General features: G+C 38.9%; 1 protein-coding gene across 1 annotated transcript in view; it reads left to right on the top strand.

The window, feature by feature from the left end:
* The window catches only part of EFNB2 (ephrin B2), a 51,827-nt gene extending 30,445 nt beyond the window's left edge, over positions 1 to 21,382 (top strand). Inside the window, exons 3-5 of the mRNA XM_048854792.2 lie at positions 15,294 to 15,386; positions 16,131 to 16,244; positions 17,783 to 21,382. Coding sequence (XP_048710749.1) covers positions 15,294 to 15,386; positions 16,131 to 16,244; positions 17,783 to 18,165 — 590 coding nt within the window. The 3' untranslated portion in view covers positions 18,166 to 21,382. The remainder of the gene's footprint in view (positions 1 to 15,293; positions 15,387 to 16,130; positions 16,245 to 17,782) is intronic.
* Positions 21,383 to 27,504: the final 6,122 nt, after the last annotated feature.

Here is a 27,504-nt window from a genome sequence, read left to right as displayed (position 1 = left end):
AGAGAGGAAAAGAATGGGCTAGAACCAGGGAGAAGGTAGGTACCCACTCTATGTGGGCAGGGCCCCTCAGCCCACTGCCGATCTGGGGTCCCGGCCGCTGGCCCCGCTCAGCCCGCTTCCGGTCTGGGGTTCTGGCTGCCAGCCCCTTGCCAGCCAGGGTCCTGGCCGCAGGCCCCGCTCAGCCCACTGCCGGTCTAGGTGAACGGAACCCCAGGCTGGCAGCGGGCTGAGCGGGCCGGCAGCATAAGATCAGTATTTTAATTTAATTTTAAATGAAGCTTCCTAAACATTTTGAAAACCTTGTTTACTTTACATATGACGATAGTTTAGTTATATAATATATAGACTTATAGAGAGAGACCTTCTAAAAAAATGTTAAAATGTATTACTGGCACGCGAAACCTTAAATTAAAGTGAATAAATGAAGACTCGGCACACCACTTCTGAAAGGTTGCCGACCCCTGCTCTAGACTAAGCGTGACCAGATGAATCATGGGAATCATGATCTTGGGAGGGAGGTTTATGGAGAACAACCTCTCTTGAGAATTGACAGTGGCTTGATCCATAGAATAGAATCCTGGCCATGATGGTGATGGCACTGCTAATAGTGAAGTGGGTAGAGAAACCATTGTACCACATGCCATAAGGGAAAGGTGAGGTTAAATCCATGCTTTCCCATGGCACTTAGACATTTTGGTGATGGAAATACAGAGAGAGATCTTCATACCCACAATTCCCCCCAAAAGTCTGACTATGGGCTTGTCCACACAGTGCTTTAGTCTGCACCAGAGGGGTACAAATTCTAGTGCTGTCATAAATATAAAGGGAAGGGTAAACCCCTTTGAAATCCCTCCTGGCCAGGGGAAAGCTCCTCTCACCTGTAAAGGGTTAAGAAGCTAAAGGTAACCTCGCTGGCACCTGACCAAAATGACCAATGAGGAGACAAGATACTTTCAAAAGCTGGGAGCAGGGAGAGGAACAAAGGGTCTGTGTGCTGCTCTTGCCAGAGACAGAACAGGAATGGAGTCTTAGAACTTTTAGTAAGTAATCTAGCTAGGTATGTGTTAGATTATGATTCCTTTAAATGGCTGAGAAAAGAACTGTGCTGAATAGAATAACTATTTCTGTCTGTGCATCTTTTTTGTAACTTAAGGTTTTGCCTAGAGGGGTTCTCTATGTTTTTGAATCTAATTACCCTGTAAGATATCTACCATCCTGATTTTACAGGGGGGATTTCTTTATTTCTATTTACTTCTATTTTTTATTAAAAGTCTTCTTGTAAAAACTGAATGCTTTTTCATTGTTCTCAGATCCAAGGGTTTGGGTCTGTGGTCACCTATGCAAATTGGTGAGGCTTTTTATCCAACATTTCCCAGGAAAGGGGGGGTGCAAGTGTTGGGAGGATTGTTCATTGTTCTTAAGATCCAAGGGTCTGGGTCTGTAGTCACCTAGGCAAATTGGTGAGGCTTTTTACCAAACCTTGTCCAGGAAGTGGGGTGCAAGGTTTTGGGAAGTATTTTGGGGGGACAGACGCGTCCAAACAGCTCTTCCCCAGTAACCAGTAATTGTTTGGTGGTGGTAGCGGCCATTCCAAGGATAACGGGTGTAATATTTTGTACCTTGGGGAAGTTTTGACCTAAGCTGGTAAAGATAAGCTTAGGGGGTTTTTTCATGCAGGTCCCCACATCTGTACCCTAGAGTTCAGAGTGGGGGAGGAACCTTGACAAGTGCACACTGGCATGTCAGGGCCTCTGTGGACCCCGCTAGTGTACACAAAAAGTTCCCTAATATGCATTAATGTAGTGCTGTTTGAAACTGGACTACATTAATGCGCACTAGGAAACTGCTAGTGCGTGCCACCAGGGTCAGTTTGCAACACGCGAGTGCACACTAGCATTTACACCCTCTAGTTTGGACTAAAGTACCATGTAGACAAGCCCTATATAAAGGTAGGGAAGTAGTTTTTCTCCATTAAATAATTATATGTAAAAAAAATGATCTCACAAACAAAAGGATTCTTTAAAATGCATTAGAAAAGAAAGGGCATTGGAAGCTAGCCATTCTCGCATTAGTTGTACATTAATCTGCAATTAATCCAGTGCATTTCAGTGGACTACTGATAGAGTGAGGTACACGTCAGTGTAAGTAAGAGCATCAGAATCTGGTCTGAAGAGTTAATGCTGCTAATGGCAGTACTGGAAAGATGATGTGGCATGCTATTGTGAAAATAAACAAACTGCGATAGAATAATGTCCTTTCTTTTCCTTTGCTATCATCAATTTTTGGTTCGTTGTAAATTACAGTAGAACCTCAGAGTTATGAACACCAGAGTTACAAACTGACCAGTCAACACACCTCATTTGAAACCAGAAGTATGCAATGCGACAGCATCAGAGACCGGGGGTGGGAGGGAGGGCGGGAAGCAAATACAGTACAGTACTATATTAAACATAAACTACTAAAAAAAAGGGAAAGCAGCATTTTTCTTCTGCATAGTAAAGTTTCAAAGCTGTATTAAGTCAATGCATCCGATGAAGTGAGCTGTAGCTCACGAAAGCTTATGCTCAAATAAATTGGTTAGTCGCTAAGGTGCCGCAAGTACTCCTTTTCTTTTTGCGAATACAGACTAACATGGCTGTTACTCTGAAACCTAAAATATATAGCTATTTAACTGGCATACCATAATTCCCTAAGGAAATCTGTAATTAAATGCATGGAGCTAAACTGTGCCCTTCAGTGTAAATATCCATGGGAAGGACAAAGGCAGAAAACCGTAGATTTGAAGCTGTGGAGTTTCCACTAAACCATCTCATCATGTGTTTGCCACTCTTTGTAGGCAGGAAGTTTGACCATCTACCCCTTGTATATACCAATATGCACAGGAAAGCTCTGTGTTATTAGGATATCCACAAAAGGCTGGGTCTTCATGCAGAAGCCCAGTACCTCTAGCGGGCTCAACCTTCCCTAGGTGGAAGGGGAGATTTTGTAAGGTGGAGCAAGATTACATAAAATAAAATGCAAAATCATCTTAGTTAGGGAAGTTATTATGAATTTAAAGGAATTGATGCCAAAACCACTAGGCTCCGCTGAAGTCAATGACAAAACTCCCATTGATTTCAGGAGGATTATGATTTTATATAGTGACTTTTCTCTGGCTCTGTCCCTTTTCCAGCCAGCCATGTCTTCAGCCCCAGAAACCGCAGAGCCCCAAATGCACTGATTTAGCTTAGAGGGGCTTCCATGGAGTTGGAGGAAGAGACAGTGTCATTTTTGTTCAAATCACCACCACCCACATAGTAGAATTGTAGTGAAGGGAGCACGTTTTCTGTTAATCTCCTCCATTCTGTGCATAAAGCAAAGGGAATGATATGGTCCAAAGTCTTCAAGAAACTGAATATGAAGCACTAAATAGCCCTATTCAGTGTAATCACTGCATTTTAGACATTTGAAAAATAAATTTTATTCCTCAATAGAGAATGCTTGAGACCCAAGGGGTGACTACAGAATGCCCCTAGGAAAAGTTCCTCTGAACCTCCAGGTCTGCCTCCAACCTCATTAGCTCAGTTTACTATTAGATGATCATTTGCTTTGACACTAGCAAAATGGAATATGCGGCTTTCCTTAAATGTTTTTGTCAACTTTTTCAAGTGACCCATTTATGTAATTGGCCTCTGGCTTAAATTATTAAAAAATCTTGAATCCCTCACTGATCTAAAAGATTGGACTGGCTAGCAGTACTAGTGCTCAGAGAAGTCTTTTAATAGCAAGGTGGCTTTTGAGTTCTAAACATTCATTCTGAATCTTTATCATTAAGTGGATTTTTAATAAAACTATAAGGCTTTTATGCTATCAGTTTGTCATTCTGTTACAATTAAAAGACAATAACTGTCCAAGAAAAAAACACATAAAAAGGCTGTACAGATTGTGCCCTGAAATATGGCCTGGTTGGGAGGAGGAAATCTTTTTGTGTGATCAAGCAGATTTATATGAACATTTGATTTTATTTGTGTATTCTGACAAAATGATTTTTAATCTTCAGCTAGTCAGAGTGGCTAAAGATTATAATGCCTCTTACACAGTGTTCTCAGTCTGTAATACTTGGAACCTGCCAAAGAGCTCACAAGAGCACTTTCACATACCCAAAAGAGACTAGCACAGGTGCCGTTATTAAATGTTTTTGGTTTAAATGGCACAAAACTGCACAAAACCTATAGACTTTCATTCCTTCTCCCATTATACAAAGTCATTCATAATGTTATTGCAGATCATACATTTGTAGCAATTTAATGTAATTTGTACTTTTTCCAGGAGGGAAAGCCCATGTATTAAAAGCCACCTTGACTCTGGCTATACATGAAGTACATTCTCTCTTTCTTCCTCGTCCTACTTCTCCTGTTCCTCAGACAATTAAATGAATTACCTCCAACTCTATAAAATGATATCCAAAGGTCAGTCTTTGAGTTTGTTGTGAGTTTTCTAAGGGTTATATCAGCAACACCACTTAACTTTCGTTAAACTAAATATAAATACAATTCATATAAATAATATTTTTGGAGAGAGTGAAAAAAATCGGTGTCTGTCCAACTTCAAATTCCTGACAGAGTCTAAGACCTGAAGAACTAATGTAGTCACGGTCCATTGGGATTTTTGTCCCAGACCACACAGGGTTTGTAAGAGAATAAGATTATTTTAGATTGATGGTCTTTGTTCATATTCAGTGCCATTACCTAGGCAATACTGACAGTTTATCTCATTTAAAGCTAGACAGAGGTACTACAGCAGGAAATATGTAAGTACCACTTCTCTGTTCCCAAGGGCAGTAAATGAAAGAACAAGATTGCTCTGATTGTTAGTAGGATGGGAGCTGGTGAGAAAAAAAATTTTTATGCAAAGTGGGTATGTAAGCAGACAGGAAATGAAGAATGATTGCTTAGAAGGGAAGAAAGAATTATTTCAGAATTGCTCAAAATGAAACTGCTTTTAATATTTCATAGGATACAGTTTAGTATTTTCAGCCACTATTTATTTATAGCAATTTTTTGTAGTTCACTTAGCTTTATAAATGATTTAACAATACTCGAGATGTAGTATACGCACAAAGGAAAACAATTTCCTTGCTAAGGAGCCTTTATTTATTCATCATGCAGATTAGCATTAAGAGAGAATTGAAATGCTTTAAAAAAAAAAAACTTAAGATCAGATCCTTCCAAGACTTATGTACATGCTTAGCTTTAGGTGCATGAGCAGTACCATTGATTTAGGTAGGATTACTCACGTGTAAAATTAAGCATATGCGTAAGCATATGCAGGATCAGGGCCTTAGGGCGTATTCTCGTACTGCAGGATCTGAGTAACTCTCACTAAAATCAATGGGACTTAACTTGTATCGCAAGGTGAAAGAGTAGGTCCCTTAATTAAGTTCCAGTATATTTATTAACCTAAAACAAGAAACAAACTTATGTACCAGAAACACACTTACATTAATTTATTCTATATTTCTGTTGATGCATATTTATCTGTCAAGTGGGATGAGCAGTCTTTTATATTGTGTTGTTGTTTGTATTACATTATTTTTATTGCATATTATGTATTTCTAATTAATGGAATGGGACCCCAGAGAATTGCATAGGCATCTACAGAAATTTTTATGAATCTAAAAAATAAATAAACAATATATTAATATAACATTCAAAAATCATTTCCCTACTTATTTATACCCTGCCCAGCCTGGGGTCAGAAATGCATTTTTCCAGAATATACTTTCCTCGGCTAGTGTAGAATTTTTTGTCTGAGAATTGCACTAAGTATATTATAAAATAGAAATGGCTGAAAAACAGGGTGAAATTTGAGTGAAATTGTTTGCGAAATTCCATCTCTGGTTTTAGTCAACATTGGAAATTTTGATGAAAAAATGATCAATGTTTTGATTTCTGACCAGCTCTGCTATAAACTAGGGTCACACCTAGTTTCTGTTTTCTGTCCAAAAGAAATCAATACAAATACTAATGTGAGTAAGATGAGCGGGATTTGCCTTAGGTAGTCTGTAACAGTGGTTCTTTGGAGTGGTTCAGTGGTTCCTTCTCACAGTGTTCACAGAAATTATGCTAGAATCCTTTTTGCAAAAACTGTTTTAAAAACTTGGTTAGAGCTTTAATTGCTAATAGGATTATATGTTTCTGATGCACTAGTTGATGACATCATAAGCAGCTAAAATGCGGGAAAATACTCATCTTTATATGCTTGTGATGTTTTAACTGCTGCAGAGAAACTAAAGAGCTCTGAACTCAGATCCTGGAAGGTAAGTTGAAAAGGAATTGATTTTCAAATATTTTGTGTTAGCATGCAAATGCATTTGTAGGCCACAATCCAGCAATCAGACCCATTGGTGCAGTGGAGCTCACTGAAACCCCATTGACTCGAGTGGAGATCTACATGGGTACTGGGATCTGCCCTAGTAGCTCTGATTGCAGAATCAGGGCCAGACTCTAACTGATTTGTGACCTTAGAACAAATGAAGTTCAAAGATGAATTGAAAATTATTTTTTAGGAATAACTGTTGCTTTAAAATTTGACTAATATCGTTTTTATTTAAAATATCTATCCTCCTATCCAGTCATAGGTATGTGTCAAAATTTTCAGACTTGGGTGTTCAGAATTAGGCAGTTGATACTTAAATCCATAGTTTGACTCCTAAGGGTTTGTCTACATTAGAACTTATGTCGATAAAAATTTTGTTGGTCAGGGTGTGAAAAAAACTCCCCCCCACCCTCCGGCTGACATAAGTTTCACCAACAAAAGCACTGGTGTGGACAGCACTATATTGGCGGGAGACGCTCCCCCACTGACATAGCTACCACCGCTCACTGGGGGTAGTTTAATTATGCTGGCGGGAGAGCTCTCTCTCACTGGCATAGAGCAGCTACACGGGAGACCTTACAGCAGCACAGCTTTAGTGGTATAGCCGTGCCGCTGTAAGGTCCATAGTGTAGATGTAGCCTAAGTAAAAGTGGTCTGAGCTCCAGAAGGGCTGAGAACCCACAGTTCCTGCTGAAGTTCATGAGAATAACGGGCACTCAGTACCTTTGAAGGTCAGGCCACTTTGATTTAAGTGGTGCACCGAAGTTTGAAAACTTGGGCCCTGATCTGTACGATGATGGTTTATTGTTCTAGACACAGACACATACATACAACAATCACAACAGTATTTAACTTCTGATTAGCTTTGCCAAGTGCAAAGCCATTCAATAGTATCATAACTGATCTAAGTACTAAAGTGCCAAACTGTGTGTTTCTGAAGGATAGTTAGATGATGTAAATAGCTTTTTGTGTTTTGCAATAAAGCACGCTTTTGTTGTGCTTGATGTAAAAGCAGGAGATGAAGGTATTCTTTTATTGAAGCAAACATGTGGAAAATTGCTCTAGATTGTTATAGTATAGAGCATCTCCCCTGAAAGGAATGAGGTTCATCTGTAGGGCAAACTCTAACTATGTAACTTTATTGGGGTTACTGCTAGACTCCACACGGTCAAAGCAAATAATGTCATGTCCATCTAAACTATTATAAGCATGAGAGTGGCACATTTTCTAATCTGTAGTGTTATATTCTAAACTGTCACTAGGCATTAACTCAGTCACTGGTGAAGTCCTACCACCTAGAGATGAACTCTGGCTCAAAATGATGTTTTCCACTTCACTGCCACTTGTATAGCAATTACTGGGTCATTAATATCATTGCATGCAATTAGTGACAGTAGAATGAGCAAGAGTGGGCTTTTTATTTTGTTTTTTGTTTGTTTAATATAAACATTTTACTATAACCTTTTCTCATCCAAGGGCTTCAGTCATAAACCAGAGAGATTTTAAAGGCAGATGCAGATTCGTAAAGGAAGCTGTTGAGTTTGCGTGCTATAGAAAATATTTTCCTGTATAATATTAAAGCTCATGGTCTTGTTTCTAGCCAGCCTGTTTGTCATTAGGGACAATCAATGTAACCTGAATACTAACTAATTCTATTAGTTCTGTTCAGCTGAACTGTTAAGCAAAGCTGATTGTGGCAGTAGGGAGGCATTTCTTTCTATCCATGTGGGTTTTTGCCCAGCAGCAGGCTTGTAAGAGGGGCAAACTGTGCAAAATATCTCTTCCTGTCTGGTGAAGTTAACTATCCAGTAATGTGCTTTAGAAAAAATTATACAGTGAATAAATTTTAATTAGCAGGTTTTCATCTGCTATACAGTTTAGTTCACCACTCACATACACATAATTTGTTTGTGTAAACTGTAGGAAACTATGTGTGTTTATGTGGTAGACATGCATAGCTGGATAACTATGGCAAAAAGAGAACATTTCCGAGACTGTTCTTCATGAGAACCATTTAACGGAAATAATGTTGGAAAAATTTAACTCTAATGAAAGATCTTAGAAGTATAAATAATAATTTTTAGCAATAAAGTCTTGAGGGTCATTCTCTTTATTTGGCTCTGAACCTTTACAACTCATTTTAAGACACTTGAAACAATAAAAATTTTTGGTGGGGAGGAGGAGGTAGTGAGTAGAAGGACCCAAGCAAATTACTCCATATCACCTCATACATTTGTCCAATATCTGTAAATAGGAAGGGAAGCAATTTAGACCTGATCTTGCGTCAATTGTAGTCAAAGGGGGTTTTGCCATTAACTTAAATGTGACCAAGATCATGCATTACTGACATCACTAGGTGAACTTCATAAGAAAGAGCAGATATTTTGGGTTGAGCATGGGTAGGTACTTGTAGTCTTGTCATTCTCTGTTGCATTGCTGTGGACAATAACAGGCAGGGCCTGTGTTTTACAAAGACAAGTGTGGTCCCTGAAATGCCTGCTCATTAGATCAAGATGTAGTTCTGGATCTCTTGGCCTTTCACATGGTTACGGCACTTCACCCATGGTATCCACTAATCTGGAGATGAAAGTGATACTGCCTTTCTCTTCAAGATTGACGCAAATAAATTTAGAGCTCACAAGCGGCATCGGGCTCAGCCTCATTGAATGCCCCTTCCCTTAAAAGGAAAGACTTAAGTTTAATAGTAATAATAATTAATAATAAAGGGCCCAAGTCTGCCACTGTTACTCAAGTTGTGTAATTGTGTATACCATTGGAATAAGTGTAATTATTCACTGACTAAGGCAGCAGGGAATGTGAATAAGGGTTGCAAAATTGGCATGTAATTTATTCCCCAATCTGCAGGTATATACATACGTGCTAACTTGACTCAGTGGGGCTACTCATATGCTTAAAATTATGAGTGGGTGTCAGTATTTCCAGTGTCAGAACCTAACTTTGGTACCTTTTATGAATACAATTTGAAAGCTGATTCCTTGTGTAAACAAAGCTTAGATTCAGTAGATTTTTTTAAACGTATGTTAATATTAATCTGATGATGATTGTAACTACAAGCAAAAGTAAACGATCAGCAATCTGTAGGTAATTAAAATAAACAGATTTTATCCCCATTGTAAAATTTCTTGCGGCCCATCAAGCAGAGTGCCTGCTGACTTACCGGTTCTTTGGTTAACAGATCTAAATGAGTTTCTTTAGTTGTTCCAGACTCATGAAGATCTGGCATTGCTGCTGGGTGAAAAAGGCAAATATAATTCTATTTAATTAAAACACTCTTTATATCTCCTCAGCTGCCTTGTCCATCATCCTGGCTGTTCTAGAAACAACTTTCTTGATTTGTGCTTATTTTGTTTTTTGGTTCTTGGTGTTCTTAAACTTGTCTCGTAAATGTAGATAATTTATGGGAAAGAATTACTTATTTGGTGCTTTGCTGAGAAAGTCTTTAAAAAGACAAAAGTGAATGAAAGCAGCTAGAGCGCACATACAGGATGATGTGGCAAAGGAATTTTCTTTCATTAAAAAAAACTATGTACTTAGTGATCCTGTGAGCATATATTAGATCAAGTATACCGTTGCACTAAGAATAACTTCTTATTACTGTTGGATCTACAGTTGGATATTTTCTTATTGCTGCTCTTGGGTTTTTGTGTTCCTTTTTCTATCTTCAAAAATAGCATTGGATAAGAGATTTATGGGGTTTTGATATTATTTAACTCTAATTGTAAAAACCCAAATTTCAAAGGCCTAAATAGTGACTTAAGGTACAGTTCTCAGCAAGAGGTGGCACACAGAACTCACTACCCCAGGAGTATCCCTGGGAGGCTGGTACCTCAAATAGACCTTTCTAAGTCACAATTCCTTTCCTGCTTTGCTCTTCCTCTGGCCTACACCAGTAGCAAATTACAACAACCTCTGCATCTACAATGGTTCCCTTGTGCTGTTCTTCACACTAGGTGGCTGCAGAGCCCAGGCTCCACCCATTCCCCCACCCATCTTCTCAAAGGGAGGAAGCAGGCACTCTGCGGCAAGCGCTTGCTCATCTCTGCATGCCCAGACACAAGGTCTGAGAAAGCGGCGCTGGCATGTTGGGAATGGGTGTGATTTTACTTCCCTCGGTGGGTGAGTGTAGTCCATGTCACAATCCAGCCCTGAATTAAATTGGTTACAAACTTTTTTAGACCAAGGGATATGTCACTAATGTGGCCTATTTTGTAGCTTTAAAAGCATGGAAGTATTTGTAACTGTGACAGATATAAAGGTAATTGTGACAGATACAAAGGCCTAAGACTTTGTTGTAATAGCATTTTCCTAGAAGTAATGGTGATGGAGTTTTTAATTTTGTACTGTATATCTTTAAAAGTGAATGAGCCTTGATTTTTGTGACTTTGCCTTCATTTCTAATCTCTTTGTGAATGAAAAGCTAGCTGTACAGAGGCACAAATCCAGAAGCTTAATTCTCCATCTGATTAGAGCAAAGTCACCAACCTGATTGGTTGAAAACAACCAAAGTTCCATGGAGCAGCTTAGCCTCCTGGGAGGCCGAGTAATAATAATCAAATGAAGACATATTAAAATGTAATATTACTTCCTCTCCATGGGGACTGTATAAAAATCATAGCCAGGAACTATTCCTGTCTGCTGACTCTGTTTCAGTCTCTGATTCTCTGCCTCTCCATTTATGGCTAATGCATTTCACACAATAAACAGGGATTGTGAAGTTTTAAAAGCAAATAAATATGAAAGATCAAACATTGATTTATGACTTCCAGTGGCTTTTTATATATTTAAACCACAGAAGGCAGAACTAGAACTGGATGCTTTGGTCTGAATAATTTCATCACCTCCCATGTCAAATCAGGGGATATATTGAGAATGTATTTTACAATTACTGAATAGACACAGTTCACGTCCCAAAAGCAAGAATTAGTCAGGTCTCTTTAACTGCCATTTCTTAAAAATCCAGTGACACAAATCATCCACAAATCAACAGCACTTTGAGCCCAACCCTGTATTCCTTGCACTCTGACAATTCCTATGAACTTCAAGTAATTTTGGCTCAGGTCACTAGTATAGTGATCAAACATCAATTTCAGTTTATTGTTGAAAATGTGTTAGTCTTAAACTTTGGACAGGAACAGTTGGGATTCATAGAGATTTAAGGCATTTGTTTGTGTGTTTGTTTAAAGGTTGTGTACAGGCTCTTGCTGACCAACTGCTTCATTCTGCTTCTGACTGTAGTCAACAGAACTTTTGCCGTTGACTTCAGTGGAGCTCAACTGGACTTCAGAAACTCAGATGCACCTGTGTCATCCAAGGGTGGGGGGCAGAGGGGAGGAAGAGAGGAGTAATGAATCCTATTTTATCCAGTTAGCACTGTTGTGCTTATTTTCAGTTTACTGGAAGATGCTGGCGATATGATATAACAAACTTAGAGCCCAATCCCGGAAACACACCTGTGAGCAACTTTGTTTAAGTATGTAAATGTTTGCAGGATTATATAGTTTTTCTGATGATGAATGTGTCTGGTTGCCTGGGATAGACCACACTGAGAATGCCACACTCAGGACAGACTGCAAGAAACTCCCCCACACTGCAGAAAATCCCGCCGACATAGCGCTGTCCACAGTGGCACTTCTGTGAGTGTAACTTATGTTGGTCAAGGGTTGCATTTTTTCATACCTCTGAGCGACTTAAGTTTTACTGACAAAAGTGCTAGTGAAGACATAGCCTACCTTGTGGGTGTCACCCCAAGAACAAACATCTGAGATACAAATACATAGCAAATATTCATCACTTCAGATACAGTGATGATACATGGATTTAACCAGGGTAATCATACTTGACAGTTTGTAACTTTTCCATTGACACCTTACATGATACACTTTGTACAAGATTTGTTGCAATTGTATAGCAGTGGTAGGAACAACGATACAAATGGTCATCTTCAAGCATACAGCATCATGGTCAACATTTAACTCGAGCCTAATAAATTAAACATACATTGCAAATTTATTAATTATTTTAAAAAATTCTTAGGAATCAGGATGCAACATTAATGTAATTAGAACTCCAGGGACAGGGTTACCCACCTGAAGTGTGTGTGTGTGTGTGTAATGGAGGAGGTTTAGATCACCGGAGGTGTAATTTTCACTCAGAGATCAAATATAAAGACAGCTGCAAATGTTTTAGGAATATTTTGCACTTGTTCCCTTGTTTGACTTCTGCATACTGAGCTTTTGACAGGAAACAGTGTTTTCTCTGATATCCCATGTTATTTTTCTCTCTCAGTGAAAATCCTTCATCTTCTTGAATCTTAAAACTGTTTAAAACTGCCCCTTCTTCCTCCCCACACACTGGGATATGTGAGGTGATATCTTGAAATCCATAATGAAATTTTTCAAATAATTTCCTCCAGCAGTCTTGGCTAATTGTTAGTTTAATTAAGGGGAGAAGTTACTTTGCCACTGGAATATACTTCACTGAATACTCCTCCTTCCACAGGATATGGTGTTATCTCCCCTAAACTGTAACATCAGCTTTCAGAAAACCCCTTGAAGGACTGTGGAAAAAGTGAATACTCCTGTAAATTCATTCATCCAGCATCAAAGCTATGAAAGCATTCTTTTAGTAAGGAAGCAAGGCAGTTTGAACTCTGAAAAGCACACACCAGCTTCACTGTAATATTGGGTTATCTTGATGGAGGCTGGGCATTGTAATAGTTTTGCATTCCTTACTTTCCTTGTATTAGACTGAGGTTAAACTGTGGATCTTCTAATTTTATTGTGGTCTCTGACAGTGTAGGTTAAATCAGACAAATTTTTAAAGGGTGCTGATATGAGAAGGGGCTGTACTCTATTCAATTAAAATCTGAGAAAGTGGAGTTTAAAGTGATTGTGAATCCCTGTAACCTAGATATAAAAAACAAAAATGAAAACTCACAAACAAAAAAAAAAAACCAAAATAAAGTCAGTGTTTATTAGCTGTACTCTCAGCTGATGCTCAGTTTTGATATTTCTATTTACTACTTTTTCCCCGTCCTTGTGTCTCTACATTGGCAAATAGGTCATAAAAAACACTTTCAGTGAAGACACATTTGATTTATGTCCAGAACTAGTTCTTAGTATTGATTTTTTTTCTCTCTGGAAAACAAAACAAAAAAACCCCAAACTATATGTCTCCATTATTTTCTGAGTCTGGCAATGCAATGGCACATTTCAGATCTCCTTTTATCTTAAATTACTTATGTGGTGTGGGTTGCTGGGTTTTATTTTTTTCATTTTGAAAACTTTTTTAAAGAAAAGATTAGAAATAAAAACAAACTGAAGTTTTAGTAACTTTCTTTGTGATGATTGTGCAGTGAGGGAGGGGAAAACAAGATTAGTTGTACGGGGGGGGGGGGAAACCAAGGGTGGCCCAAATATAAGGAAAGGAAAGTATAGAAGAAGGAGTAACAAGTTGGAAATTTTATATGATGGGGGGAAAACAGGTTACACACAAAAGAGGCAGAAGTGGAAGAAAAACAAGAAGTGGATCACAGGATAGGAAGGTAGGTTCAGTGTAAAGGGTATACAGCTAAGGAGAAGATGAGAGCAGAAAAAATATTAACATGGGGCTGGGAAGACACTGTGAAGCAAGTAGGACATACAAATAAGCTATATTAAAAGCAAATCCCAGAGGAAGTTGAAAGGAGAGGGAAGGAGAACTGAAAACAAAGAGCTGGACAGTGTGAGGCCCTTGCTGAATTAGGTCCTCAGATGAAAAGACTGAGTCTAGAGAAAGGAAAGTGCTGTTTAATTTAAGCAGTCCATGGGAATCCCAACAAGTAATACAATTGGTATCTATTATTTATTTTTTTGCACTAGGTGGTCGGGATCTGTGTGTGTGTGTGTGTGTGTGTGTTTTGGGAAATGAAGGGAAATGGACAAAACACTCATACAAATCATGAAATGAAGTAGATTTAGAATCATCCCCCACTATTTAATACTGCATTATTGTTAATGTATCTGGTTAATCTGCAGTGTTGTCTGTCAGGAGCTAGTAAGGGATGCAATACGTTGTAGTCCTAAGAATACAATACAGTAAAGTATTAGTGTAGCATGAAAGAAAACTGATGCTCCCCTCTCCCCCCAGAATATTTGGTGATGGAGTACAATCATGTAGACTCTGACTTGATATGTATGAGTTCCCAAAGTGAGTTGTACTTCATACACAAATCAGATTGCAATACCAGCTAGCAGTGGGCTGCAAGTGGGTATGTGGAGTTTAAGCAAGCATACAGATAAGAAAACAATTTAAACATGGGGGAGACACTCGTTTGTTTGTAGAAGCTGAAAGGTTTCTGTTAAAGTAGAACATTTTTTTAAAGCCCTAAGAAAAATAAGATTGTATTTAAAAAAAATAAAATACTGTTTTCCAACCAGTGTGGAATCTCGGATTTCACTTTGTCTTTTGTATGTGCGCATTTCCTTAAACAGGAGATCTGTTACAGAGGAAGCAGGTGTACTGTGGTGATTATTTATGATGTTGCTTCAAAAAAAGAAGAGTGAATTAAGTACTTTGCTCCTTTGAGCCTGGCAGGGCTTCTTTTTCAGCTGACCCCATTACCTTTATTTGGAAGGTGATGCCATTTTATCCAGGGGCATAATAGAAAGTCACTCAATTGTGCATAGAAGAAAAAGTGGCTGAGTAAATTTGAAACCTGATAAGTCATTCCAGCGTTTGTATATAATGTATGACTTCCAATGTATTCATTCTTTTGGCTTTCAACATTTCACAGCTTTTCATAGGTCAACCTGAGCAACAAGAACTGATTCCAGTAGATTAAAGGAATCCCTGTTTTCAGGCACTCATATTCACATCACTTTGCCTACTGATTTCCTGAAATCTCTCTTTGTTTGTTTTTGTTTTTCTTTGATCAGCAACATCAAATGGGTCTTTAGAGGGCCTGGATAACCAGGAGGGAGGGGTGTGCCAGACAAAAGCCATGAAGATCCTCATGAAAGTTGGACAAGGTAAAGACCATCTGCTGTTTCATGAAATCACTTTGATCAGTCTCAGTACCCCACTTAGTGTGCAGGCTTCTTTTAATAGCATAGAACAGAGTGCCAACTGAGTTTAGTTTGGTCATTCTTCCCTTAGATTTTGAGAGCAAAGCCTATTTTCTGTACCTAAGCTACTGACAGATTTCTACAAGAGGAGCGCTAGTGTAATAAGATCTCTTTATTGTAGAGCTCTCTAGAAGGGAAGGACAGCCAGTAATAATGCGTTTCAGTCATTTTTATTTTAAAAACAAAACCACAACTTCACAGTTCATAATTATTTGGAATAAATGAAAGGAGAAAAGCTAATGTTTCTGTAGTTTTCTTATTATGAATTCTAACGACAGAAGAGGTTTTTGTTCATTGTCTCTTTTTATATATAGATAACCTATTGTGCAGAAAGAAAGAATTATTCTTCTAATTAGAAGTTGGTTTAGGAGTCACTCAACTTGCTCAGTTAAACTGAAATGTCATCTGCAAAGCTTTTCTTGCCAATTACAGGAATCCCTATAGTTTCTGCAGATGGTCTCACAATCTAAACCTCTGAAAAAAATCAATTTTGCTTTAAAAGGAAAATTATATTCTTCTATCTCATAGCCCTTTTCATAAAGAGTCTTCTATTCAAAGCTAGTCCTATCTCATGGTATATAGCAGCCTTATAAAGCTTAATCTCTTCAGTTGTCTAAATTGAAATCAATCATTTTTTCTTTCTTACAGATCCCAATTCTGCTGGATCACCCCGTAACACTGATCCAACTAAACGTCCCGAACAAGAAGCTGGTACCAACGGAAGAAGCTCCACAACAAGTCCCTTTGTAAAGGATAATTCAGGTACACATCGGGAATTTTTGGTCTTGGGAAGTGCCATTTTAAGCGATTTTTTCCATTCCTTCCATCATTATTTTAGCACTGGAATTTGTTAAAAGCAAATATTTGCATAGTGAGGTCAAACAAAAATGTGTTCTGATGCACCAGTGGACGGTAGCTAGAAGCTGTGCATTTTGGCCAGTGCACAGCACATATTGCCCCATCTCATTTTGCAGTTGGAGTAAATTACATCTTCTAAGAAAATCATTCATTTCCAGGAAAGTTTTTGGGTAGTAGTTTCTCTGAATAGCTTTACAGTGGTACGTGCTGCCTCATGTTTAGTACCCTGGCAGATGAGAGAATATTTCTATCTTTCTCTTCCCATCTGATACACTAGTAAGAGGTTGTCAACAGCCATTTGTAAGGTTTATTTTAATGCATGTATAATTAATGCTCTAATCTCTTATCTGATCTTATAAAGTCTACAAATGACTGATTGATCCTTCACTAAATTTAAAGGTTTTTAAAAAATGTATCTTTTTAACATGAGGATCTCATAGTTTTCAGCCCAATGTCTTCAAACTGCTTTTCACGCTTTAAGTGAACAAAAAAAATAAACAAGGTCACTGTGAAAGATAGCAAATTTAGAATATTACAAAGCCAAACTGGTTATCAGTCGACTCTGGGTTCTCACCAATGGCTTCGAGTCTGTCCTCACTGGCTACATTATTTGCTACCCTGCTAATGAATCTTTGAGATGGCAGTTGTTGAGCGGGCGTCAGCAATTCTGTGCTAAGGTTATTGTAGCCAGAGTTGATAGTTATGTGAATTTAGCATCCGCAGCATTTTTCCATCTGGAACTGAGCATGAAGAGAGGGAAGTTATTTGCAACTTTCTAAGTAAGAATTCATTGAATTCTTGTGACAAACTGATAATGCGATGATGCCATGCACTCAGCAGGCTGTTCAGAGTGAGAGCTTTTTTCTGCCTTCCAAATGTATTTTTTTAAAATAAATGTAATTTAAATAATAAAAACTAGTTGCATGATAAACATTTTACCTATCTCCCCTGCTGCCTCAAGCTTCCTTGTTTCATTAGTAAGCAAAATACGTAGACGCAGTCAGTGGTTTAATTTAAACTAGTGTCTGAAAGAGAAAGTAGCAAGATTATGATACCAAAGTGTCAGCTGTCCTGAGACTTGTCATTTCCCTGTTTTTCCCTATTTGCTGCCTTGAGCTGGCCAGCATCTGTTAAAAGATGCAGAATGTATCAAAGGCTGCCTTGTCAGTCCCAGGCCTTGCTGCTGATGGATGATGATATATGAAAAGAAAACAATGCGGTTTGGGAGCAGCATAAAAGTAAGACCAACAGACACAAAGTCTTGTTTAATATTGATTGCTGACTTCAGCTGTTTGCATTTAGCTACCTAACAGGGTAATTGGTTTGTCAAAGTTTAGCTGCCAGTTAATTCTTCCAGTCCTGCTGAGTCTTCACATTTTTAAGCACCGTAAAATGGTCACAGGCCAGCGATAACTTTTCTTTGTTTTTTCCTCTCTTTCTAGGATCCAGCACAGATGGCAGCAAGGCTGGACATTCCAGTATACTTGGTTCAGAGGTGGCCTTATTTGCAGGGATTGCATCAGGGTGCATCATTTTCATCGTCATCATAATCACTTTGGTGGTTCTTTTATTGAAGTACCGGAGAAGACACAGGAAGCATTCACCCCAGCACACTACAACCCTGTCACTTAGTACGTTAGCCACCCCAAAACGTAGTGGCAACAACAATGGTTCTGAGCCCAGTGACATTATCATTCCTCTAAGGACTGCAGACAGTGTTTTTTGCCCTCACTATGAAAAGGTTAGCGGAGACTATGGACATCCAGTGTATATAGTTCAAGAGATGCCTCCTCAGAGTCCAGCAAACATTTATTACAAAGTCTGACAAACTGTGGTACCTTTGAGTTATAGAGGAAACTTACTGGTCAGATGCTTTCTGTTGGGGTTTGTGATGACCCCCTGTGCGCTAGTATTGACTCAGGCACAGGGGGGAAAGGCAACACCCTTTTCTCAGAGAGCCTTCTTGAGCTGGACAGCTTATCTAGTCTGTAGAATTCCTGTCTCAGTGAACAAACATTCACTAAAAGCTGGAAGACTTTCCGTAGAAGATACCCATTCTCCGATTGCTGTATTCTTGTTACATTCATCATCCTCGAAGCCATGTGCTGCAGGCATCCAGGCATGTACAAAAGCCAAGGGAAGATGGAGTGATTTGTGGACGTTTAATAGTTCTAGGCATTCTGGGAAGGTCCTTTAGGATATCAGGCTTGAAATGCAATCTTACGACTTTTTGTGTCTCTCTCTCAGTGCAGACTGGATTTGTCACACAGACCTCGGCATCTAAGTAAGACTTTTAAATTCTCTTGCTTTTAGTCCATCACTGTTACATTTATTTCTGTAGTCCAGGGTTCTGCCATCCTTCACATAAGATTTCCTTTCACTCCACCTCCTGCATCACTAATGGAACATTAACATTTGGAGTGCCATGCTCCATCCATCTGCTACAGCAGCCTCTCTCGAATGGGTAATACATTTATAGAAACTGTGTTTGCTAATAAGGAGCCTTCCAGCCAAAAGTTAGGCTGTCAATGAAGTCAAGACCAGGATTGGACGGTGGCAGGGAAGGGCTGACTGCAATTGCAGTTGAATGCTGCTGCCTCTGAACTAGAAGCTGGAAAGAAACATAATATAGGTAGCACAGCGCTTTGGTGTGCTAAGTTTTAAGAGGCAAGTAGGAGACACAACACGCTCAGTGGATTAGGGCCGCATTTGAAGGAGTTCACAGTTATCAAATAGCAATGTGCAGAAAAAAATAGTACCTTTAATACAGTAGGACAAAGGGGTATTGTTAGTAAATGAATGAACAAGCCTGGAGGACAAGACAATAGCAGGTCCCTGATGATGTATTAGGGCAGAACTGTTGTGGTACTGGCAATAAGATATACAGCTTGGACGCTGTTGCAAAATCGTAGTCTGCTTTGGATGACTTTTTAAGCAGACTCAGCTGCTATACTTATCACATTTTACTAAACACAGGGAAAGCATTTAAGAAAATAGCGGAGAGCCAAATCTGACCTAGATGATTATAAGCCAAAGGTTCAAAAGAGCAGTAATTCCATCACCAATGGAGTTATTAAATACATTCGCATCTCTCCAAATAGATCAGGATTTTGTTTCTGATTGAGCCTTTTGACTCTTTGGTTTATGGTAGGGCTGTCCCTGCACAGTGCAGTGTAGGTACGGTGACTGACACAGCAGTTCATTGGTGCTCTGTTTCAAAGTTAAAGCACATATGGAAAACCTCTTACCATAAGGATAAAATAAATTATGACACTGAGAGGGAGAAGGACGATATGACTTATTTATAATAGGTGTATAGAACACAAGGAATATAAAATGAAAGATTGTTTTTCTAATATATATTTTGAGATTGCACAGAATCTACACCAGAAGATGTGAAATTAATTTGTGGCAATTAAATGATCTTAATTTCTCAGCATTAAAAAATAAAAATTGGATGACTGCTTGTGGGAAAAAACAACTTCATTCCAAAAATAACAATAATGAGAGCAAATACAAAAATAACAAAGCCCTATTAAGGCATCTCACATAACAGTAGACGAGGAAACACAAGCCCAGAAATCCAGGAAATCAATGTCACCGAATCATATATTTAACAATGACAAGATGTTCTGGCATTTATTTTCTGTGTTGTGTTTTCCCTTGCCTTATGGACTGAAGTGTTCTGTAGATTTCAGCAGGTCACAGAGAAGGGGAGTTTCAGGTTAAAGTTTGTCTGCTTTAGCATGTTTTTTCCCCCCCACCCCCCACGCTGAACAAAAAAAAAGAATCCTACTTTTTATGTGCTATGCAAAATAGACATCTTTAACATAGTCATGTTACTATGGTAACACTTGGCTTTCCGAACGGGAAAGAAAACGTAGCAACAGCATTTTAAGGTTCTCAAACCTCCAGCGAGCACCTGCAAAAAAAAAAAAAAAAAATGAACTGTCATAGAAACGATTACTCTCTCTATTTCCTGAACCTGAAAATGATGTTGGTCAAAAAGGAGGAAAAAAGAGAAAAGAAAAACGCATGGTTCTGTGGAAGGTTACCATGGTGACTAACTACAGTACATATGTAATTCTTTCCAACAACCCCTCCTTTCTGTGAATCCATCCATACAAGATTTTCTTGTAAGTCATTAAGATTTTATTTTGCAGGAGGGGGAGAAAGGGGAAAGATAGGCATCGTGAGTCTGATTTTAATTAAATCAAGTGTATGTTTCATCAGTTGGCTACATTCTGGTTATGTACTAAACTGTGGGGAAAAAAAAAATCAGATGAATGGATGAAGAGCAACCTGCAACCAATTGAAAACAATGTACCGTGCTTCTGTTTTGTGTTTGGTGCAGCATTATGACAATCTACCAACTGTTCCTTTATTTGACGTTGGTTCAGCTTTGAAAAGTTACTGTAAATGCCTTGCTTGTATTATCATCCCTAGTCTCCCGACTTGGAATTTGCACCATCATGTCGAACTGAAGATGCTGTAAATAGGTTCAGATTTACTGTATATGGATTTGGGGTGTTACAGTAGCCTTATTCACCTTTTTAAATAAAAAAATACACATGAAAACAAGATAGAAATGGCTTTTCTTAACCAGATTGTGTATATAGAGCAATGTTGGTTTTTTATAAAGTCTAAGCAAGATGTTTTGTATAAAATTTGAATTTTGCAATGTATTTAGCTACAGCTTGTTTAAAGGCAGTGTCATTCCCCTTTGCACTGTATTGAGGAAAAAATGGTATAAAAGGTTGCCAAATTGCTGCATATTTGTGCTGTAAGTGTGTACCATGAATATTTATTTAAGGATTTCTTTGTCCAGTTTGTAAGTAACACAGTATTACGCTTGAGTTATAAATAATTTCTTTCTTTCTTTTCTTTCCTTTTTTTTAACTAGCCTGTCATAGGTTTGAAATCTGCTTTAGTTCCACGTTGCAATTAGCCCCCAGAAAATGAAAATTATGAAAATCACATTCCACGTCTGTTTCAAACTGAATTTGTTCTTAAAAAAATAAAATATTTTTTTCCTATGGAAATCTTGCCTTCTAAGTATTTTCTTTAGTTTCTGATTATTTATTTTTTTCCTTTTTCCTTAGTTTTCTTTTTCTTTTTTTTTTTAAAAACTCTCCACAGCTACTAGTGATCTATAGGGTGAACTTAAGTCTATTTTCGTTTCAAATTAGGGCCCTGATCCTGCAACCTGATTCGTATAGGCTGATCATTATGCCCACGTGGAGCCCCACTGAAGTCAGTGGGTGCCATTAAGACATAGGGGCCTACTAACATGGATCAGCTTGCATGCAGAACAGGGAGTCTGGTGTCTGACCTGCAGACACTTAACTTGAAGTCAGTGGGATTTCTCAGGGTCCTAGTGCTCCCAATACTTACGTACATGTTTAACTTTACTATCTGTGACTAGTCCTAGTGAAATCAGTGGGACTATTCACGTCGATAAAGTTAAAGTGCATAAGATTTTCCAGGATTGGGTCCTATGACATACAAACTAACACAAGCCTTAATACAGAATATGTGTGTGTGCTGCTCTATAATTTTCACTTAAACAACTGACATCCACATTTAACAAATACTGTCATTTTTTTCACAAAGCCCAGTCACCATGAGAGCACATAATTTGAACAATCATCTGTAGAGTAATATATGGGGAGGCCTGAGGAGGGGAAAGATGCCTTTGTCACTTTAACAATTGATGCCAAGTTGTCTTACGAGTTTCCATTTGAGAAAGGCAGCTAGTTATTCATAGCTTTTGGTCGTGTAATTCCCATTTGTCAAATTATTTGTCTTTGCTGAATAATCAAGGAAAGAACGGTTGACAGGTGAAAAGTAAACTTATAGGTGAAGCATGAAATGCAGTGACACTTTTTTTATACTGGACTTAAGGGAAGCCTAGAGAATGTCAGTGACTTTAATTTGCTGTGCTATAGACTCCCTGTATGACCTTGAGCCAGTCACTTGGGCCCTCCTCCAGCAAAGCACTTAAGCATATGTATAACTAAGCATGTGAGCAGTCCCATTGACTTCTCAGGCCAGTCACTTGGGCCTGATCCTATAAAATCTTAGGCATGTAGATGACTTTACTTGGGACTACTTGTGCTTAAAGTTACCGGGATGCTTTGCTGGGCCAGGACTTTAGTCTCCCTGTCTCCACTTCCTAGCTGTATATGGGGTAACAATATTTCACTATCTTACTAGGATATCATGAGAGTATACATTCCCCATCATGAGGTGCTGAGATACTCTGTTGATAGGGTGGGAGGCATATAAATAAACAGATAGACACTACATTCAGCCTGTTACATTTCTTTAGCGAACGGTATGTGCCTTATAGAAGTACACCCAACATCAAGCTACTGACTTACAGCTCATCTTTTAGAACATGCGGAGAAAAAAATGTACTTGCGTTTTTGCACTGCTGCTGACACTGCACTATTAATTATCAAACAAGCACAAAATCAAAATTTACTGCCCTCATTATGAAGCCTGGTTCCGCAGCAGGAGTCTCTCTGAGTCAATAGGCTCTGCTAAGTGGAAAATAAAATTATAATGTACAGTTGTTATCCATCTAAAGTAGAGTAAGAACCTATTACATAAAATATTGTCTCACAGAGTAAGTGTAGCAAAATGTTACTACCTATGTGTGAAGTGTTCTCTCTTTTTTTGAACATTGCAATGTTGCATCAATCAAATGCTCACGCAGTGAGTGACACACTTTGATTCTATGAACACTGTAAATTCCCTTTCTGCAGAAAATTTACTCATTCAAAAACTGGTGTAATGTTAGCAACAGAAATGAGAAAAGTCAATAAAATATGGAAAATGACTTTTGAAGGATGATCTTGGTCTTTGTAGCCACCAAAGATAAAATCGGGAGTGGGGCAGGAACAAACCCTGGTGTGGTAAAATACAAAACACACCAGTGACACAGTTGCTACTTCAATATCTGAAGCATCAGATTACAGGTAGGGTGATGACTTTTTGGAAAAAGAAGGGAACTGGGAGTTAGAACTCCTTGGTTCTTTTGCCACGGATGGACTGCATGGCCTTGGTTGTTGACTCTTGTAAAATGAGATATTATCTACATGCAATTTAACCCACAGGCATGCTCTGAGGCTTAATTAATCAGGGCTTCATGTTCCTCTTAGTAGTTGTCAGACAGGTAATGGCGATGATGGAAAGAAGAATGATAGGAGGCGTGGCGTTCACATGGCATTTTCCTATTTGTGCATGGAACTTCTGCCCATGCTAAAAGTGGGAACAGAGCCTAACAGCCTTGCCAAACATAGGCAAGGTTCTACCCACACATGGTGGAGATGGAGAACAGGTCCTGAAGAAGGATGGGGTGGAGCTGAGGGGAGAAGAATCTGCTTGAGCAGTGCTGGGAATGGCAGGGACGGGTGCAGAGAAGAATCAGTAATTGTGAAAGCAGTGGGGAGCCAAACTGCACCTAGATGTCAGACCCAGTTCTGGGGGTAGCTAGAGACAGGAAGTGTCATTGCTGATGATAATGGCTTGGTGCAGATTTTGGAAAAGATGTTGCAAAGCTGAACAGGACATGGAGAAAAGTGCTGACATTGGAAAGGGAAATCAGGACTGCCAGGTGATGGACTGTACTATGAGCAGGGGGGAAGCCAGACTCTAGGCAGTTCTGCCAATGGATACTGAGAGGAGAGAAGGAACATGCAATTGAGAGGAGAGTGAGAACCAACATCCAAATATGCCACAGATAGGAACAGAGTGGAAGCAGTGGAAGAGAGAGGGTAGCTAGGAACTGGACTCAACTGGAGTTACTAGAGATCCACAAGCACAAGCCCCCTTGCCACTTAGATACTGAGCCCCGTGGGGCATGGTCTTTGTTTTCATACATATATGGACAGTGTCTATGTGTGTGCTGCTGGAATACAACTAATTAAACAATAAGTAGGGAGGGCCTGCCTCATCTCTCTGGTCTTTGGGTATCAACGTGGGAAAAGTGATTGTGTTATATTCTCTGGGCCAGATCCTCAGCTGGTGTAAATTAATGTTGCTCGGTTTAGCATCTGGTTCAATATTCGCACAGTCCTGAATTCTACACTAATCTACAATGCTGATGTAGATTTGATTGTCTTATGGCACCCCAAGCCCCTCAATGGGGAGAGAATGCTTTACAGAAGTGTCACTATACTTAGCACTACAATTAGTGGACTGAGAACTGTATTAATAACAATGTGTTTAATTTCCATAATAATTGTAATTTGTATTTCATTGGACACAGACAGTAGTTTGCTACTTACTTTTATTAAAAATAGCTATTGTAGGCTGGATTACTAGCAAATGTATAATAAAATAGTTTCAATTCAAATGTCTCTTTTCATCCTCTCAATAGAATATTTAAACTCAATTATTATGCCCCACTCTGCACAGGGCACACTATCCACCACCAAATAGTCTGTCCCCTCTGCTCCCTGCAGCCAATGCACTAACCCAAATGGTCTGTGCCCCCTTAGTTAATTTTACAATATCTGTTCACTCACACATCCTGAGCTCGCAGGGTTGCCAGCTATTACAATTTTATTATGAGTCTCATGACACCTGGTATTGTTTTAAAGCCTTTCCTTCTGGAGTCATGTGGTCACATGAGAATCTCAACTCTTGGTTATTTTTTTTTTTTTTTAAATATAAGTTTGTAGCTTTCCTGACAATGAAGAAACACAAGAGAACACAAATGTTGAAGCCTGAAAAGCCAGGAGGCAAATAAAAGGAACTCCAAATTTATTATTTTATAAAATCTTGCGATTCTGAAGCCAATCTAGGGATTTTGGGGAGCCTGACTCATGAATTTTGAATTTGTGGGGTTGACACTACTGGCCATCTGTTTCTTGCATATGAGCTACTCCTCATATTCCCTTTCCCTTTCCTTCCATGCATAACCCCCTTCCCCAATCAGTGTGTGTAACACATTCTCCTTGTTCTTGATATACACAGGATGTGAGTCCATTACAGATCCTAGTGACAGAACCTGGCTCTTTAGCTCTAGCTGGAAAGAATCATTCTACTATCTCTGTAGGTCCTCAGTTGAATTTTTGGTGTCTGCCAAAATGGTGGTCATCATATATACACATTGTTGTCTTCCTTCAGCCCCATTATCACATAGCCTTGTGCCATGTCCCAGTCACCTGCTCAGTATTGCCAACCCCAAGATCCTTTGCAGCCCACAGTCCTCTGAGACAGGGTTGGTCCATGTTATGGGGCAAATCCTTCCTGTACTGGCAAGGTGGGGGAGCAGGAACGCTGGCCTATGTATCTTCTGATCTAAGAACCCATGCAACCAAGGCCCTTTCTATGGTTCAAACCTACAGAGCAAGAAGTGGGATATATTTTGCTGCTGCTTTGAAAAGGAGCATCATGCATCCCCAGTTAGAGCCTGGTCGCTGATCGCAACTGGACACGCACTTTTGCAGACCATGCTTTCTTTTGGTTGTGCTGCACAGGCCAGTGCCTTTGTTATTCTCCTGAGGTGACATCCTGTCCTGCTGCTTCCACAGGGGAAAAGAGATTCTTTAAATTCACTTCCCCAGTGGGAGATCTAGCCCAAAATAAGCTTCAGTACAAAAGGTGCCTCAGGGTGCAAAGAGCATGAATCTCTTGGAATTTTTAACATAGAATTTCTTCCCTTTGTATGGCTGAGTCTGGATGACAGTTGATCAGAAATTTCTGATGAAAAAGAAAAACAAAGTTTTGTTGAAAATTTTCATGATTTCCCACCACTCCCCTATTTTTCAATCTCCTCTAGCTGGGAACTCCATGTTATTTAATCAGACATTTTGTATTTATTAAATTGAGTGTCTGAGTAAAAAAAATGCATGTGGTGAAATTCCTAAGTACAAACTCAACATGAGATCACGTAATTCCATTTGGTTTTACATTTCTTCTTCTCAGTAGATTGTGCTATACAAAAATGTTAAGCTGTGTTGCTTTTTTTTAAAGTAAATCTTAGTAAATCTGCTCCCAAGAAAGTCTAAATAGTTTACTTTGGAAGACGTCCTTTGGGCAGAATCAAGAGATCGTGACTAGTTTGAAGCTCACAGGTGAACGCAAGTATTTGAAACATATTATTTTGGCAATAATCAATACTTTTTTTTTATAGTCAGCACTGAGAAGTCAAAGTCTTCACTCGTTTTACTGTTCTGTGCATTTGTATGGTGTCAGCCAGCATTGGGCTTATTTATGTAGCACTGTCCGTTCAGTCTTTTATGACAGGCTGTGTTAAAACTGAAGTCTCGGGCGTTGGGATATCAGCCAGTGTAACCTATGTGATTACATACAATACAAGCAATTTATACTAACACACAGCTCCTCCAACAAAAGCATAAATTCCCCTTCTCCCCATGCTAACAGTCTGTCTTAGAGCAGCAGGGTTTTTTCCTCCTCCCTTTGTTCTCACCCCCCCAAAGTTAAAATATTTTAAAGATAAAATAGTAAGTACTACATTTGTCAGAAATGTACTTACACAAGCATTTTTGTTTTTCCAGGCAGCTGGTTGTTTGTGATGTTTGCACAGCATTTCCTCACTGAAGATACTAGTAATATACTAATGTCTAGGTACATGTTGGGAGGCTCAGGGCAGCTTACATTTATGTGTAGCTTTCATACAGTGGCTTTGAGAAATATTTCTATGTTACTGTGCCCAATCATCCAGGGATCTAGAAGTCAAATACACATTTGTCTACCATGGGTTCTTTTCTATATCTTGCGCAAATTGTTAGTACTTGGATTTTTTTTCTTCCTCTTCTTTCAGTCATGATCTGATGATAAGAAATAATGCTGGCTTGTTCATGAGCTCCAACTGAGCAAAGGCTTGTGCAAAAGGGTTTTTTTTTTTTTTTTGGTATAATCTGCCGAAACAGTCAGGCTTGTGCTGGTTCTGATCTCTGTTGAGGGTTCTCCATGGAGACTGATATGACTTAGGGTCAGGCTTTTCGTCTTAGGGTGGGCAGAAATGGGGTTTCTGTCCTGTGAGAATTTTCAAGATTTCAGACAAATTTCCCATCAGGACAAAAAGTCAAAAATCACAACCATTTTCACAAACCAAGAAACTGAAAAATGTTTTGGTGTGAGTCAGTTGAAACATTTTGTTTTTAGGCTTTATTTACTAAAATTTTGA

This window comes from Caretta caretta, chromosome 1, assembly GCF_965140235.1.
Source record: "Caretta caretta isolate rCarCar2 chromosome 1, rCarCar1.hap1, whole genome shotgun sequence".
Lineage (NCBI taxonomy): Eukaryota > Metazoa > Chordata > Testudines > Cheloniidae > Caretta > Caretta caretta.
The sequence above is the reverse complement of the archived record's forward strand: the minus strand, read 5'-3'. Positions and strand labels throughout refer to the sequence as shown.